General features: G+C 46.8%; 2 protein-coding genes across 2 annotated transcripts; both read left to right on the forward strand.

Annotated features, from left to right (window-relative positions):
- Positions 1–2,159: 2,159 nt before the first annotated feature.
- LOC101111223 (olfactory receptor 6Z7-like) lies at positions 2,160–3,098 on the forward strand. Its single transcript, XM_027978902.2, has one exon. It carries the CDS (start codon positions 2,160–2,162, stop codon positions 3,096–3,098), a length of 939 nt encoding a protein of 312 aa, XP_027834703.2.
- Positions 3,099–11,670: 8,572 nt separating this feature from the next.
- Positions 11,671–12,645, forward strand: LOC101111484 (olfactory receptor 6Z7-like). The gene has a single exon (XM_004015919.5). It carries the CDS (start codon positions 11,671–11,673, stop codon positions 12,643–12,645), a length of 975 nt encoding a protein of 324 aa, XP_004015968.3.
- The last annotated feature ends 4,836 nt before the right edge of the window (positions 12,646–17,481 follow it).

The raw sequence follows: 17,481 nt of genomic DNA on the forward strand, positions 1-17,481 counted from the left end.
CCTTTGGACTGTAGCCTGCCAGGCTTCTCTGTCCGTGGGATTCTCCAGGCAAGAATACTAGAGAGGGTTGCCATTTCCTTCTCCAGGGGATCTTCCTGACCCAGTGACAGAACCAGCATCTCCTGCGTCTTCCGCATTGGCAGGCAGATTCCTTACCCATGAGCCATCAGGGAATAAAAGATTAAATGACTGGCTGACAGTTTGACATAAAGTGATTCAGCACCAAAGTCTGTCTCAGCTGTGACTGACCCTGGTGCTGTCACTCCCTGGCTGTGTGGTCTTGGGGCAATGCTTTGACCTGTCTGGGTCTCACACGTGCATTCTGGCATAGAGCTGAGCGGGTAACAGGCAGGAAGGCCAGAGGTCCCCAAGCAGCAGGAGGAAATAAACTGCAAGGGGCAGATGTTTTTCCCCTTTTCTGCTGATGAAAGTGGCTCCGCCTGAGACTGCTATTTTTTTCTTTTCTCAAACCTTGGGCTGATAATAGCTCAACAAACCAGTACTCATGTCAATTGTCTTATGGCCAGGGATGACACACCTCGTGCCATTCCATCTCAAAAATGCATATTGTGGGAGAGGGGCCTGGTGAGACGCCCTCAGCCTTGAGGTGCTTCTTTCACCTGATTAGAAGCTTGCCAACAGACATAAACTGCTTTGTTAAAAACGAGCAAGCGGGCACTCTTTCTGTCCGCTTCTGATGTCTGTTTCAGAAGCTTTCCCTTTGTCTGTTATACTTCAATAAAACTTTGCCACACAAAAATCTCCAAGTAGTCAAGCCTCGGCTCTGACCCCAGATCACAATCCTCTCCTCCGGAAGTCACGAATCCTGGCATAACACACAGCTTTCAGCGGCAGCCTTTCAGAACGAAGAATACAACTATGGTTTCTGGCAGTGTACTGGCTTGTAGTAAGGGCTCGGTGGAACTATAGATGTTTCCATGATTAGACTGCGTGCCCCAGTTCATGTCAGTAGTTTGCTCTGTGAGCCTCAAGTGCCTTAAGTATAATGGTGGGGAAGTGTTGCACATGTCTGCATATGATCACTGACTGAATACAGAGCTTACATTTTCCACCTTCTGCTGAAAAGCCAATTCATTTTTGTGGGAATCCTTCTGTGATTCAGACAGGAAGCTGCCCCTTTGTCCTTCTTAAACACTGTAATTGAGAGTCATATAATCTATAAAATAAAATCACATTAAAGGTAGAGGGATATTTTTACAGAAAGAGGGAACTGACTGTCTTGGATTTTTATTTAGAATACTTCTAAATTCCTGTGTGGGTTTCCCTGGTGGCTCAGTGGTAAAGAATCCGCCTGCCAGCGTAGGAGACATGAGTTCAATCCCTGGGTCTGGAAGATTCCCTGGAGAAGGTAATGGTAACCCACTCCAGTATTCTTGCCTGGAGAATCCCATGGACAGAGGAGCCTGGCGGGCTGCAGTCTATGGGGTCACAGAAGAGTTGGACATGACTTAGTGACTAAACAATAGCAACAAATTCCTGTTCAGTGTGTAAAGAGAATGGAAAAATTAATTTGGAGAGAATTTTTTTTTCGGGATAGAAATGACAAAAAATCTAATTTATTTGATACACCAATTTGCTCTCAATTGCTTCACTGAATTTATTGTAACAACCTAACTGGCTTTGCTGGTGGCTCAGTGGTAAAGAATCTGCCTGCAATGCAGGATCTGCAGGGGATTCAGGTTCGATCCCTGGGTCGGGAAGGCCCCCTGGAGGAGGAAATGGCAACCCACTCCAGTATTTATTCTTGCCTGGAGAATCCCAAGGACAGAGGAGTCTGGTGGGCTGCCGTCCATAGGGTAGCAAAGAATCAGTCAGGACCGAAGTGACTTAGCATGCAAGCAACTGGAGGCAAGTGTTATTTTTGCAGTTTTCAGTTGGCATAGTTTGTGTTAGGACCTAGAGTCACGACAGAGCAGAGTACCCAAGATGTCTGCTTTCATGGATCTAAAGTGTCTTTCTCTGTAACAGTCAATTTCCAAGAGAAGTTGGGCAGCCAGTTCACTAGGGCACCGACACTCTGTGAACGTCTTCCTAACATGTGTATCTATTTTTTTTAATTTTTTTTTTTTTTTTTTTTTACTATTGTGCCTCTGCAGAAAGCAGAAAACAGAATGTCCACAAACTTTGTCTCTCTGCAGATGGAGAGGTCCCTGGAGCTGGGCAACATGACGAGGGTCCAGGAATTCGTCTTGCTGGGCTTGTCCACGAGCCCAGAAACAAGGGAAGTCCTGTTTGCCGTCTTCCTGACCCTCTACCTGCTGACCCTCCTGGAGAACGCCCTCATCGTCTTCCTCGTCTGCAGCCACAGCGAGCTCCACAAGCCCATGTACTTCTTCCTGGGCAACCTGAGCTGCCTGGAGATGTGCTACGTGTCCGTGACCATGCCCAGCCTGCTCGCGGGGCTGTGGACGGGACCCTGCCACATGCCCTTCCCAGCCTGCATGACCCAGCTCTTCTTCTTCATCGCCCTCATCTGCACAGAGTGTACCCTGCTGGCCTCCATGGCCTGTGACCGCTACGTGGCCATCTGCCGCCCACTGCACTACCCGCTGCTCATGCGGCCCCAGGTCTGCCTGGGCTTGGCCGGGACTTCGTGGCTTGGTGGGCTGCTGGTCTCGGTGGTCAAGACAGCGTGCATCGCCAGCCTGTCGTACTGTGGCCCCAACATCCTCAACCAATTTTTCTGTGATGTCTCCCCACTGCTCAACCTGTCCTGCACCCACGTGGCCCTGACTGAGCTGGTGGACTTCCTCTCGGCCATCGTCATCTTCTGCGGGACGCTGCTGGTCGCCCTGGCCTCCTACTCGGCCATCGGGGCGACGGTGCTCCGCATGCCTTCAGCCGCCGCCCGGCGCAAGGCCTTCTCCACCTGCGCCTCCCACCTGGTGGTGGTGGGCATCTTCTACTCAGCAGCCCTCTTCATCTACTGCCGCCCCAGCCGCATCAGATCCATGGACCTCAACAAGGTGCTGTCGGTCATCTACACGGTGGCCACGCCCATGTGCAACCCGGTCATCTACTGCCTGCGGAACAGAGAGGTCCACGCGGCCCTGTTCAGAACTCTCCGCTGGACTTGATCCTGGTCTTGGGAAGTTAGACCCCTCCTCATGTCCTGAATAAAGAAAGCTCTTTCACTCTCCTCTATCACTCTCATCAAGAGGCTCTTTAGTTCTCCTCACTTTCTGCCCTTAGAGTGGTATCATCTGACAGTCCCTTGGACTGCAAGGAGATCCAACCAGTCCATCCTAAAGGAAATCAACCCTGAAAATTCACTGGAAGGACTGGAGCTGAAGCTGAAGCTCCAATACTTTGACCATCTGATGCGAAGTGTGGACTCACTGGAAAGGACCCTGAGGCTGGGAAAGATTGCAGGCAAAAGGAGAAGGGGGCTCCAGAGGAGGAGATGGATAGCTAGCATCGCCCACTCAATGGACGTGAATTTGAGCAAGCTCTGAAAGATAGTGGAGGACAGAGGAACCTGGGGGGCTATAGTCCGTGGGGTCTCAAAGAGTCCAACAAATTTAGGGACTGAACAACAACATGTTTTAATTTAAATGTTTCATGATTCCAAATGCTATAATATCAAAGGCAAGTAAAATGCTGGAGAAATAGATTTCCCACCTGGTAGACACGAGCAATCAATATATACTTGTCAATATATACTGATTGCTATGGATTGACTATTGTAGCAGTCAATAGCAAACTCTGAATTACCCTTTGAAAAGGGAGCAATGTCCACAAGAAAGCAGGCCATCAAAGATGAGCTGTAATTGACTGGCAACTCACACGACTAGATACTGAAATTGACTAGCAAGGGGAGAAATGCAGGTTTAACAGCTCCATCAGCTTATTCCTAGAATACTGACAACTATTTCCCCAGTCTTTCGGTGTGTTCCGACACGTAGAAACAGATAATACATACAATGGCGTTCTTTACATCTTTGTCATAAAAAAACAGAAACAACTTAAGTGTCCATCAAAAGTGAATGGATAAAATACATTCTACTACATTCATCTGAAGCGAACACTGGGCTGTAAAATGAATAGAAACGGGTTTTCAATATTCTCTTAAAAAAATTTTTTTTGACCGCACTCTGCAGTAGGTGGGACCTTAGTGCCCTCACCAGGGATCCAACCTGTGGCCACTGCATTGGAAGACAGAGTCTTAACCTCTGGACTACCAAGGAGTCCCAAGAGATAGATTTTTATCTTTGATGTGCAAAGATATATCTTTGATATATCTTTGAGATATATATGCTAAATGAAAATCATGACAAACAGCTATGGGTTTCATTCATTTTTTGTTTGTGGACCATTATTTTGATATCATTTCAGACTTACAGAAAAGTTGCAAGGGTGCTTAACACTCTGACATATCTGATGTGGTGTTGCCACATATTGTATATTCCTCCATTTGCTTACCCCCTCTTTCCCCCCATCACCTCCATTTACTTCTTTGACAATGATTTGAACGTGGTTTAGAGACATTGTGCCCTTTTACTTATATATGCTTTAGTGTTTATTTCCTAAGAACAATGATATTATTTTGCAGTCTGGAGCAGAGGAATTAACTGACTTCTAACCCGTACCTCTTTGAAAAGCAACTCTAGTAACTAGTGCTTAATATTTGTTTTCAGTTGTCTGTATATAAAATTTATGTACAGTGATATGCACAAATATTAAATGTTCAAGTCAATATCTTTTTTTTTTGACGAATGTGTATATCACCACCTCCATCAATATAAAGGGCATTTTCCCCCAAAAAAGGTCCCTTGTGCCCCTTTCCTGTTAGTTCTGCCAGAGGTAATCACTTTGACTTTTTTTTTTAATCATTGATTAGTTCTTACCTGTGCTAGAATTTTGTATAAATGGAGTCCAGACATGGAAGCAACCTAGATGTCCATCGTCAGATGAATGGATAAGAAAGCTGTGGTACATACACACAATGGGATATTACTCAGCTATTAAAAAGAATGCATTTGAATCAGTTCTAATGAGGTAGATGAAACTGGAGCCTTATACAGAGTGAAGTAAGTCAGAAAGAAAAACACCAGTACAGTATATTAACACATATATATGGAATTTAGAAAGATGGTAACGATGACTCTATATGCGAGACAGCAAAAGAGACACAGATATAAAGAACAGACTTTTGGACTCTGTGGGAGAAGGCGAGGGTGGGATGATTGGGGAGAATAGCATTGAAACATGTATATTACCCTATGTGAAATAGATCACCAGACCAGGTTTGATGCATGAGACAGGGTACTCAGGGCTGTTGCACTGGGATGACCCTGAGGGATGGGATGGGGAGGGAGGTGGGAGGGGTGCTCAGGATGGGGAACACATGTACACCCATGGCTGATTCATGTAAATGTATGGCAAAACCACTGCAATATTGTAAGTAATTAGCCTCCAATTATAAATTAATTTTTTTAAGTAAAAAAAAAATCAAGTCCAGAGGAGACACTTGTTTGTGGATGACTTCTTCAGACCACAGTGTTTGTACCAGCAGCAACTGGAAACTATACAAATATTTATTTATTTTGAAGATTTTTTAAATGTGGACCATTTTAAAGTGTTTATCGAATCTGATGGAATATTGCCTCTGCTTTATGTTTTGGGTTTTCTTGGCTGCAATGCATGTTAGTTCCCCAACTGGGGACAAACTTCTGCCCCCTTTGTTGGAAGCTTGGAGTCTTAGTCACTGGACCAGGGAAGTCCTGTCACAAATATTTCTTGGGCAGTAGAGAGGCTTAGGAGGGAGAGGAGATATGTGTATATACACAAAATTGGGACTGACTCTAGGTGATACACTGCAGAGGCCACCGCCACACTGTAAAGCAATTATCCTCTAATGTAAACAATTCTTGCTTATCAACTGCAGCTTAATGTGGACTGATGGTCTTACTACTCATGAAAAAATGCTCTGCTAGAATTGTGAACACACTACTTCTAAGTCTATTTTATTTGATTGCACAAAAGGGGAAAATAAAAACAATAAAAAAACAATACATTGATAGTACTTCCTCCAAATATGCACCCTTCATTCCAGGAATGGATAGTAGACCTACTTGACGGGGAGTCAAAGGCATAGCGGCTTCCCAGGTGGCTCAGAGGTAAAGAACCTGCCTGCCAGGGCAGGAGACGTGGGTTGGATCCCAGGGTTGGGAAGATCCCCAGAGAAAGAAATGGCAACCCACTCCAGCATTCTTGCCTCGGAAGTCCCATGGACCAAGGGGCCTGAGGGGTTGCAGTCCAGGGGGCTGAACAACAGTAACAACAGCGACAACAGTGGCCAAGTCTCGGCCAGCTCTGGGATCCCACGGACAGTAGCCTGCTACCAGAAGAAACAGTCTTTCCCCTTAATAAGATTCCTTTGGGGTGCAAGACACTGGCTGGGTGCCTCGGAGACTATTTTGGACTTAATCCTCATGGCAGCCTGAAGGAGTCAGGGTTATTATCCCCCTACTGAAGATAAAGACATGAGGCTCAGACCATCAGAGCTTTTGTCAGAGAGAGCTTGAGTCACAGAGAGCCTGGGCTACACCGAGATTCTAATTCCAACGCCCTTCTGTTAACCTGAACAACAGTATATTTACTGAGGCTCACGAAGTAAGTGTATTAGGTTGACGCTAGCAATAAACGCATGGCACAGAGCACAAGAGAAAATCTCTAGGGACTCAAAGTACGGCTAAGCGTTTTCTGCTAAATTTCCCTCCCTTTCTCTCTGTCTGTGTTTGTGATTTTGACTTGAGTTGCACCATGTGAAACGTATTTCTTGTTGCGGGCCATGGTAAAACCACTAGATTATGCTGCACCTAGATTGCTTCACAGACAGGTGATAAATGAAAGCTACATCATACAGCATGTCTTTCATTCCTGATGCAGGTATTATTATCCTAAGTAATAGGCAGGCTGGGGGCTTCCCAGGTGGCTCAGTGGTAAAGAATCCACCCGCAACACAGGAGACCTGGGTTCAGTTCCTGGGTCGGGAAGCTCCCCTGGAGAAGGGAATGGCAACCCACTCCAGTATTCTTATTTGAGGAATCCATGGACAGAGGAGCCTGGCGGGCTATGGTCCATGGGGTCGAAAGAGTCGGACACAACTGAGCCACTCGACAGCAGCAGCAACAGGTAAATCAGGCTTGGAGAGATTAAGAGCCTTACAGTTAGGCAAAATTAGAAAACAAATACCGTATGTTAAGGCATATATATGGAATCTAGAAAGATGGCTGATGAACCTATCAGCAGGCAGCAGTGGAGACGCAGAGAGAGCAGGCTTGTGGACACGGCGGGGCAGGAGAGGGTGGGAGGGGCTGAGAGAGGAGCACTGAGGGAGCTAACACTACCACGCGCAAAGCAGGCAGCTGGCGGCCGGCGCTGAGCGCCACAGGGACACGGGCGGGACGGGGCTGGGGTGGAGGAGGCCCCGGGCGGAGCGTGTGTGTACGCTGACGACTGGTTCACACTGTTGTACGGCAGAAACGGTCACAGCATTGTAAAGCAATCATGCTCCAGTGAAAATTAACATACATAAAACTGGTATTTTGGTGTATAGTCACATGAATTTTAACACAAGTAGAAGGTCTTTTTTCTGCGTGACTTTCGTATAAATAGTGAGTAGATGCAAAAGAAACTATGCAACCCAGGAGTAGAGCATAAAAATGACAAAGCAGTGAGTCCTTTCACTCAGGGAATCAGCAGCACATCCAACATCATGCTCCTTCATGGGGCTTCTCAGGAGACGCTAGGGGTAAGGAGCCCGCCCGCCAGTGCAAGAGGCATAAGGAGATATGAGTTCGAGCCCTGGGCTGGGAAGATCCCCTGGAGGAGGGCATGGCAACCCACTCCAGTGTCCTTGCCTGGAAAATCCCATGGACAGAGGAGCCTGGCAGGATACAGTCCACGGGGTCGCAAAGAGTCGGACACCGTCGCACACACGCACTCCTTTATAGAAAGAGACCACAATTCACTTTTCAATTCTATTATTGGGTACTTGGAATGTTTACATTCTCTTTTTTTGCTAGTAAAATTGTGCTGCTATGAACATTACTCTGGAAATATATATATGCTTGGAAACAGAATTTCTGGGGCATAGTCATGTCTTAACATTTACTTGATAATGACAAATTGTTTTCTGAAGCTATCAGACCAATTCAGACTCCCAGAGGCAGCATATGTAAGTTTTCATTGTTAATCTTAATATTTTCAGAAGTTTGTAGTTTTCCCAATTCCACAGGTATGAAGTGGTACCTAATTTTGGTTTTAATTTCTGTTTCTTTGGTTCCTAATCAGGTGAGCATATTTTTTATGTTTTGAGTGACTAATATTTTTTGGCGAGGTATACATTCAGAACTTTTGCTCAATTTTCTGCTAAAAAACTTCTTTGCATATTAACTGACCAATTTCTCTGTATATCCTACACAAGGATCCGTCCTAACTTATGCAGGACGGTGAAGGTATCAGTCACTCAGTCATGTCCAGCTCTTCGTGACCCATGGGCTGTAGCCCACCAGGCTCCTCTCTCCTTGGGATTCTCCAGGCAAGAACACTGGCGTGAGCTGGCATTTCCTTCTCACTTACGTATACTGCAAGTATATTTTTTCCAGCTTGTGAATTTTCCTCTAATAGTCTGTGGTGGTCAGAATTTTTCAATGCTGCTAATTTTTAAAAATTTTAAAGTGTAAGGTTTTTGACTGTCTTCTTATCGTAGTCTAAACCCCCAGTGTCATAAAAGAGATCTCCTTGTAGCTCAAACGGTAAAGACTCTACCTGCGATGCAGGAGACCAGGGTTCGATTTCTGGCTTGGGAAGATCCCCTGGAGAAGGGAATGGCACCCCACTCCAGTGTTCTTGCCTGGAGAATCCCACGGACAGAGGAGCCTGGTGGGCTACAGTCCGTGGGGTCACAAAGAGTCGGACACGACTGAGTGGCTGCCACGCGATGTCGTAAAGGCCCGCTGCTGCATTGTTTTCTAAAATCTCAGAGGTTCGCACTTCACATGTGTGTTTTTAGCTCACCTGAAACGGATTTTTTACGTGTCGTGTGATGCAGGGTTCCAATCTCTTTTTCTTTTTTAAAAAACACGTATTTGTTTTAACTGAAGGTGAATTGCTTTACAGTGTTGCGTTGGTTTGCTGCACACCAGCATCAATCAGCCACAGGTATACGTACGCCCCCTTCCTCCGGAACCTTCCTCCCAGCCCAGCCCACCCCTCTAGGTTGTCACACAGCACCAGTTGAGTTTCCAAACACTAATTGTTTGAGAGCCATTTCTTGCCAAGTACATCCTTTTCCTCACTTATCTGCAATAAAGTTACGTCATCAATCAAGTTTATATGTACGCTTGGTGTGTTTCTGGGTTTTACTCCATTCTGCTATTCTGATTACCTCTGAAACAATTTTCATTGGGAATTTTTTAAAGGTTTTTTTTTTTTTTTTTTTGATGGGGACCATTTTAATGTCTTTATGGAATGTGTTACAATACTGCTTCTGTTTCAGGCTCTGGTTTTTTTGGCTGTGAGGCGTGTGGGATCTTACCTCCCCGGCCAGTGATCAAACCCACACCCCTCGCGTTGGGAGGAGACACCTTTACCACTGGGCCACCAGGAAGCTCCTCACTGGGAGCGTTTAGCACAGACATGGGGACACTGCGAGTCGCTTAGAAAGACTTGGGGAGAGACGAAGCTACAGGGAAGCAGGTTTTGCTCGTATGGATGGGAGAAATCTGTTTTCTTCCCCTTCCTCTTCCTTCTCTATCTTTCAGCCACACTGGCTTGTCTTTTTTTCCTTGAAGACCCTGAACTCCTTCCTGACCTAAGTTTTTGGCAACTGCTTTTTCTCGTTCCACTTCGAACACTCTTCTGCCAGCTCAATGCTCCCTCATCCTTTCCCATTAGTCAGAAACAAGCTCAGACGTCTCTACCCACCCCAAAGAAGTTTCCTCCAACTGCCTGTCCTAAAATAATCTCCTTCAGACCGTGCGGACCGTTCTGCTTTGCTTTCTCCTTGGCACGGAGCTGCTGAAACTCTGTATTTGTCTCCTGTGGGCCTCCTCTACTCCTCACTACCTAGAATGAGAATTTGAACACGCTCACTGGTTGATTCCATGCCCCTCATGTATAGTAAACACTTAATCAATATTTGCTCCTGAATACAAAGAATAGGGTTCCCTGGTGGCTCAGACGGTAAAGAATCCGCCTACAAGGCAGGAGACCTGGGTTTGATTCCTGGGTCAGGAAAATCCCCTGGCAGAGGGAATGGCACCCACTCCAGTATTCTTGCCTGGAAAAAATTCCATTGACAGAGGAGGCTGGCAGGCTGCAGTCCATGGAGCAGCAAAGAGTCAGACGCAACTGAGTGACTAACACTTTCACACTTTTTTCAAACATATGATAAGTGATGTCAGAAATAAGTCCAAATAACACCGTCTCTATATCTCAGTCACCTAAAACTCTAAGTGAATTCCTAATACTAATGGTAGAGGCGAAGACCCCTTATTTCTGTAACTCCATCCTGTTGCGCAAGTTACACTGCCTATGGGTTTCAGTTATGCATATGAACTGGTAGAATAATGCCTGTTTGTGAAGGGTCATGAAAGTCCATTGATCTCCATGTGTTCAAAAAAATGCCACAGTGGAGGAGTGCCTAAGCGATTCTCAGCACACGTATTTAGTTTCTTTCCTTAGAAAGAGAGACACTCTCTTTCTGGAAGGGATCTTCTTTAGACGTATTCAGGGAAAAGCTCACCATTGGTCTTTTTTAAATTCCTGTCTGGCCACTCTGAGTCTTTGTTGCTCTGCGGGCCTTTCTGCAGCTGTGGCGAGCTACGGCCTAGTTGTAGGACACGGGTTTCTCATCGCGGTGGCTTCCGTGTCGTAGCGCACACGCTCGAGGGCATGCAGGCTTCAGCCCATGGGCTTAGGTGCCTGGGGGCATGTGGAATCTTCCCAGACCAGGGATCAAACCCGCCTGCCTTGGCAGGCGCATTCTTAACCACTCGCCCACCAGGGAAGTCCATCCCATGGGTCCTTTTTTAAAAAAGAAACCATTACTGCTGGACCTTCTCTCTAATAAACAGTGACCTCTAATAAACTGCTGGACCTTCTGTCTAATAAAAATTTCCTCTAGAAATCCAACCCACTTTAGAGAAGGAAGTGTCTCACATTAAGGAATTGTGAGTCTTCCTTTACCGAAAATAGTGCAGACAACTTCTGGGGTCCTGGGACATTTTTCAAAACAAAAAGAAAGAAATCCAATCCAGAAAACACCACTTAAGGTCATCAAATGTAAAGGGATAATTGTGCCTTGCGTTAAAAAGCTCTTTCTCATCTACTTCCATGTTATCCGTAAGGACCAAAGATTTTGTGGGTCCCATAGCTTTGACCTCCATTTTACAGATGACATAACACAGGCTTATTCAGGACGAGTGTCCTCTATGATTACAGATGTAGCAAGTACAGTGTTAAGCGTCCTGTTTCCAGTTTTGCAGTTTCCCAGTTGCTCCTTGCTGTGCTCCTGACAACGGTCAGGCTCCAGCAAAGCAGCTTTGCCTCAACAGCCCCTAACGGCATATGCTCTTCCTTGCTGGCCAATTTATTTCTGATGGATTACGGCCTCTAAGAGCCTGTTTCTTCCTTACTTAGATGGAGAGGGCTCTGTATTTGGGCAATGTGTCCGGAGTGCAAGAGTTTATCCTGCTGGGTCTGTCTGCCAGGCAAGGCGTGAGGGTCATGGTGTTTGCCATCTTCCTGACCCTCTACCTGCTGACCCTCCTGGAGAACGCCCTCATCGTCTTCCTCGTCTGCAGCCACACCGAGCTCCACAAGCCCATGTACTTCTTCCTGGGCAACCTGAGCTGCCTGGAGATGTGCTACGTGTCCGTGACCATGCCCAGCCTGCTCGCGGGGCTGTGGACGGGACCCTGCCACGTGCCCTTCCCAGCCTGCATGACCCAGCTCTTCTTCTTCATCGCCCTCATCTGCACAGAGTGTACCCTGCTGGCCTCCATGGCCTGTGACCGCTACGTGGCCATCTGCCGCCCACTGCACTACCCGCTGCTCATGCGGCCCCAGGTCTGCCTGGGCTTGGCCGGGACTTCGTGGCTTGGTGGGCTGCTGGTCTCGGTGGTCAAGACAGTGTGCATCGCCAGCCTGTCCTACTGTGGCCCCAACGTCCTCAACCACTTCTTCTGTGACGTCTCCCCACTGCTCAACCTGTCCTGCACCCATGTGGCCCTGACTGAGCTGGTGGACTTCCTCTCGGCCATCGTCACCTTCTGTGGGACGTTGCTGGTCGCCGTGGCTTCCTACTCGGCCATCGGGGTGACAGTGGTCCCCATGCCTTCAGCCGCTGCCCGGCGCAAGGCCTTCTCCACCTGCGCCTCCCACCTGGTGGTGGTGGGCATCTTCTACTCGGTGGCCCTCTTCATGTATTCCTGCCCCAGCCGCGTCGAGTCCACTGACCTCCACAAGCTGCTGTCGGTCATCTACACGGTGGTCACGTCCGCCTGCAGCCCAGTGGTCTACTGCCTGCGGAACAGGGGGGTCCATGCGGCCCTGTGGAGAACCCTCCATTCCCGCAAGGGCTCCTCAGCAAGAACTGACATCTCCCGCTCCTGACTTGAAAACTTGCACTGCCAAAACACACACACACACACACACACACACACATACACACACACACACGCAACTTCCAAAGCCAAATAGAAACCCAGAGGGAAGTATTTGCAATATAGCATACAAGGATTCTTTAAATAAAGGAGAAACATATGAAGACTCGAGAGAAAAACAAAATGAAAATTGTCATGAACAAGCAGATTCTTGAAGGAAACATGTAGGTGGCTGATAACCTACCCCTCAAATGTACATCCTCTCCAGTAATCCAAGAAATGGAAATTTACTCCTTGCCTACTGAAAAAAAATTGTGTAATATTTAAACTTAAGTACAAGTTTTTATTGTTACGTTGTGAAATTTGGAATAAACATTATTTTATTCAAAAATTTTGCAAATAATGCAAATGCCCACCAACATGGAATTATTTAAATCTTACATTATATGCTCTGCTGTGCTGTGTTTAGTCGCTCAGTCATGTCCAGCTCTCTGCGACCCCATGGACTGTAGCCTGCCAGGCTCCTCTGTCCATGGGGATTCTTCAGACAGTAATACTGGAGCGGGTTGCCATGCCTCCAGGGGATCTTCCCAATCTAGGGATCAAACCCAGGTCTCCCACATTGCAGGTAGATTTTTTACTGTTTGAGCCCCCAGGAAAGCCCATGAATACTGGGGTGAGTAGCCTGTCCCTTCTCCAGGAGATCTTCCTGACCCGGGAATCGAACCAGGGTCTCCTGCACTGCAGGCAGACTCTTTACCAGCTGAGCTACCAGGGAAGCCCAGGATGTTATATATACAGTGTGAAGTCACATGCATTCATTAAAGAGATTAAACCAGACACTGTCATGGGGAGATGGTATGTTGTTGAGTTAAACATGAAAGAAGCAATATAAAAGTATGTCAAAGATTTGTAAAACAATAATAATAAGTAGACTAATTGTAGTAGTTATTTAAGTTAATATTTGCCTAGAAAGTTGGTCCATAAAGAAGGCTGAGTGCCAAAGAATTGTTGCTTTTGAAATGTGGTGTTGGAGAAGACTCTTGAGAGTCCCTTGGACTGCAAGGAGATCCAACCAGTCCATCCTAAAGGAAATCAACCCTGCATATTCATTGGAAGGACTGATGCTGAAGCTGAAGCTCCAATACTTTGGCCATCTGATGTGAAGTGTGGACTCACTGGAAAAGACCCTGATGCGGGGAAAGAGTGAAGGCACGAGGAGAAGGGGGTGGCAGAGGGTGAGATGGCTGAATGGCGTCACTGACTCAGTGGACATGAGTTTGAGCACTCTCTGGGACATGGTGAAGGACAGGGAAGCCTGGTGTGCTGCAGTCCCTGGGGTCACAAAGAGCCAGATATAACTTAGCAGCTGAACAAAACAATAATGCCTAGAAAAAGGGCCTCAGTGGTGAGAGCCTGCCTGCCAGTGCAGAAGGCACAGGAGATGTGGGTGCAATCCCTGGATCGGGAAGATCCCTTGCAGAAGGAACGGGAAACCCACTCCAGTGTTCTTGCCTGGGAAATCCCACGGACAGGGGAGCTCGGCGGGCTGCAGTCCATGGGGTTGCGAAAGAGTCAGACGCAACTGAACACACTCGCGGGGGCTTAGAGGGTGTCTAGAAAGGGGTCCGAAAAGGTGTTTGCCAGTCATTAGTGTGTTTTCAGGCGAGAGGCCTCAGAGCACTTGCATTTTCTATTTTATACATTTGAATATTTTGCAATTTTCTAGGATTACCTTTATAATTGAAAAAATAAGCCTATTATAAGTGAAAACAGAAATTCCAAGAATGAACTTCTGTAGAATGACCTACTCATCATACTAGCATATTTTTATTTTTAAGGAATAAAAATTCATGCTGACAGAGCCTCAAGAGAATTGATCATGTTCTTGTGTGGTTTGTGAGAGTTCATGTCGGTATGCTTTAGAAAGGCAGTTTACTAATAAATAACAAAAAGTCTTGAGAGTCTGGATGGCCTTGCATTAATTAACTCTACTTTGGGAATTTATCCTGGAGAAGAAAGGGAAAGATATGGGCGAACCTGACCTACTACAGGGCTTTCTCTGGTGGTCCAGTGGATAAGACTCAATGCTCCCGATGTAAGGGGCGTGGGTTGAAACCCTGGTCAGGGAACTAGATCCCACATGCTGCAGCCAAGACCTGGAGCAGCCATTAAAGAAAACATTTTTGAAAAGTTGACCTACACTGTCACCTGTTCTAAACTGTCTGTGCACAAATAACCCAATGCTGCTGCTGCTAAGTCGCGTCAGTCGTGTCTGACCCTGTGCGACCCCATAGACGACAGCCCTCCAGGCTCCACCGTCCCTGGGATTCTCCAGGCAAGAACACTGGACTGTGGTTGCCATTTCCTTCTCCAGTGCATGAAAGTGAAAAGTGAAAGTGAAGTCGCTCAGTTGTGTCCGACTCTTCGAGACCCCATGGACTGCAGCCTACCACTCAATAATTCATCCCTCAAAAGGCAGCAGAGATGGCCCATAAACTGTGGAATAATGTTCCGCCTCCAACTCTACTAAAGAAATGAAACCCAAAGTAGTGGCATGAAAGCTGGTAGCGGAACATCTTTTAATATGCTCACAGAACATTAAAAGGAAATCCTCTGAGAAAACGCAGTGTTGGACGTGGGGGCAAGTTACCCTCCCAGACAGCTGTGGGCATGTAGACTGAAGTTTTGTTTCTGGAAAGCAATTTGCTAATACTTATCAAATTTTGAATTCACGTGCACTTTGACATAGCTGTTACCGTTTTTATCTTCATGCTCTGAATTTTGAATAGCCTTGGATTCTGTTTGCCAAAATTTCCAGCCCTCTGTCCTCCAGGCTCTTTCTGCCTGGGTGGGATGATGTGAGTGGCCAGTCCTAGACCAAATCACTTAATCCCTGGCACTTTAATCTGGAATGCTACCGGAATCATTTTCATATGTGTATCTTTATAGGTCAGTGTAATCTTCCTGTGAGAAATCTGCAGAAGCGGAGATTCTGCATCAAAGTGTAGGCAAAATTCAAATATCAGTTTGTTCTCCACGAGGGTTTCAGCAATTACCGCGTTTCAAAGCCACCTCAGCTGTTAGTTGCTCAGTCGTGTCTGACTCTGCGACCCTCCATGGATCCCAGGCTCCTCTGGAATCCCATGGAATTCTCCAAGTTAGAATACTGGATTGGGTTGCCATTCCCTTCTCTAGGGGATTTTTCCAACCCAGAGATGGAACCCAGGTCTCTCGCACTGTAGGCAGATCCTTTACCATGTGAGCCACCAAGGACACCCCAACCGCAGCTCAGCTTCAGGTGTTAACAGCCTCCTGAATCTTTCCTGCCCTGCTACAGTGATGGTAAAGCCTCATAACTAGCGTGTTTGCTGAGTATTAAGATGTATCAGATTCATTGGTCATTTGCATGATCTCATCTATAAATTGCCATTTATAACCGCCCTGCTTTCCCTGACATACATATGTTTTGAAAGTAGAATATCGGTCCTTTGAAGAGTTGACAGTTCTTTACAAAGTCATGTATAGCATTAGCAAGTGTGCTGCGTGCTAAGTTGCTTCATTTGTGTCTGAATCTTTGTGATCCTATAGACTGTAGCCCACCAGGCTCCTCTGTCCATGGGATTTCCCAGGCAAGAACGCTGGAGTGGTTGCCGCTTCCGCCTCCAGGGGATCTCCAGCCCAGGGATTGACCCCATGTCTCTTAGGTTTCCTGCACTGGCAAGCAGGTTCTTTACCACTAGCACCGCCTGGGAAGCTCCTAGTATTAGTATATAACCCAGCAACTCCACTCCTGGGCATATTCCCAAGAGAAAAGAAAATGTGTTTCCACAGAAAGGGTGGTATAAAAGTGTTTACAGCAGCACTATCCCTAACAGCTAAAAAGTGAAAACAACTCAAGTGTCTTTGAACTGAGGAATGGGCAAACTAAATACGATGGGATATCACGCAACCCCAGAAAGGAATAAGGTACTCAAGTGTGCTGCAACACGGCAAACCTCGAAAACATTGCGCTAAATGAAAGAAGCCACATTTAAAAGTCCACATGTTATCTGATCTCAGTTATGCAAAATGTCTAATCAGGCAAGTCCATACAGAGAGAAAGATGAATGGTTTCTTAGGGCTGGGGGGTGGAATAGGGAATTGGGAGTGACTTCCGGTGTGTACAGATTTCTTGTTTAAAAAATTGGAATATCATTGCTTTACAAAGCTGTGTTAGTTTCCGCTGTACAGCAGTGTGAATCAGCCAGTGTACGCACGTATCACCTCCCTCGTGAGCCTCTCGCCTCGCATCCCGCTCCACCAGGTCCTCACAGAGCACGGAGCTGAGCTCCCTGCGCCACACAGCACATCCGCACCAGCACCTGTCCTGCTCAGGATGCTGTGTATACGTCCACGCTGCTCTCTCCGTTCATCCCACCCTCCCCTTTGCCCCGCTGTGCCCACAAGTCCGTCCTCTACGTCTGCATCTCTCTTCCTCCGCTGGAAATAGGTTCGTCATTTCCTAGATTCCATATGCATGCCTTAATGCACAACATTTGTTTCTCTTCTTCTGATTCACTTCGCTCTGTACGACACTCTCGGCTCGTCCAGATCACGACAAATGACCTGGTTTGGTTCCTTTCCGTGGCTGGCTAATACCCCGTGGCACGCCTGCACCACATCTTCTTTATCCACCTCTTGTCTTGGTGGTGACGGAAACGCCTGGAGTCAGATAATGGTATTGGCTGCGCAACGCTGCGAATGTGCTAGATAGCACTGAGTCACACATTTTCAAAGGACGAAGGGCATGCTGGGTGAATACCAAGTGCTGACAACTCGAGTTCTCCACCGTGCCCCTAGCTGC

The sequence above is a fragment of the Ovis aries genome, chromosome 14, assembly GCF_016772045.2.
Source record: "Ovis aries strain OAR_USU_Benz2616 breed Rambouillet chromosome 14, ARS-UI_Ramb_v3.0, whole genome shotgun sequence".
In the NCBI taxonomy this organism is placed as follows: domain Eukaryota; kingdom Metazoa; phylum Chordata; class Mammalia; order Artiodactyla; family Bovidae; genus Ovis; species Ovis aries.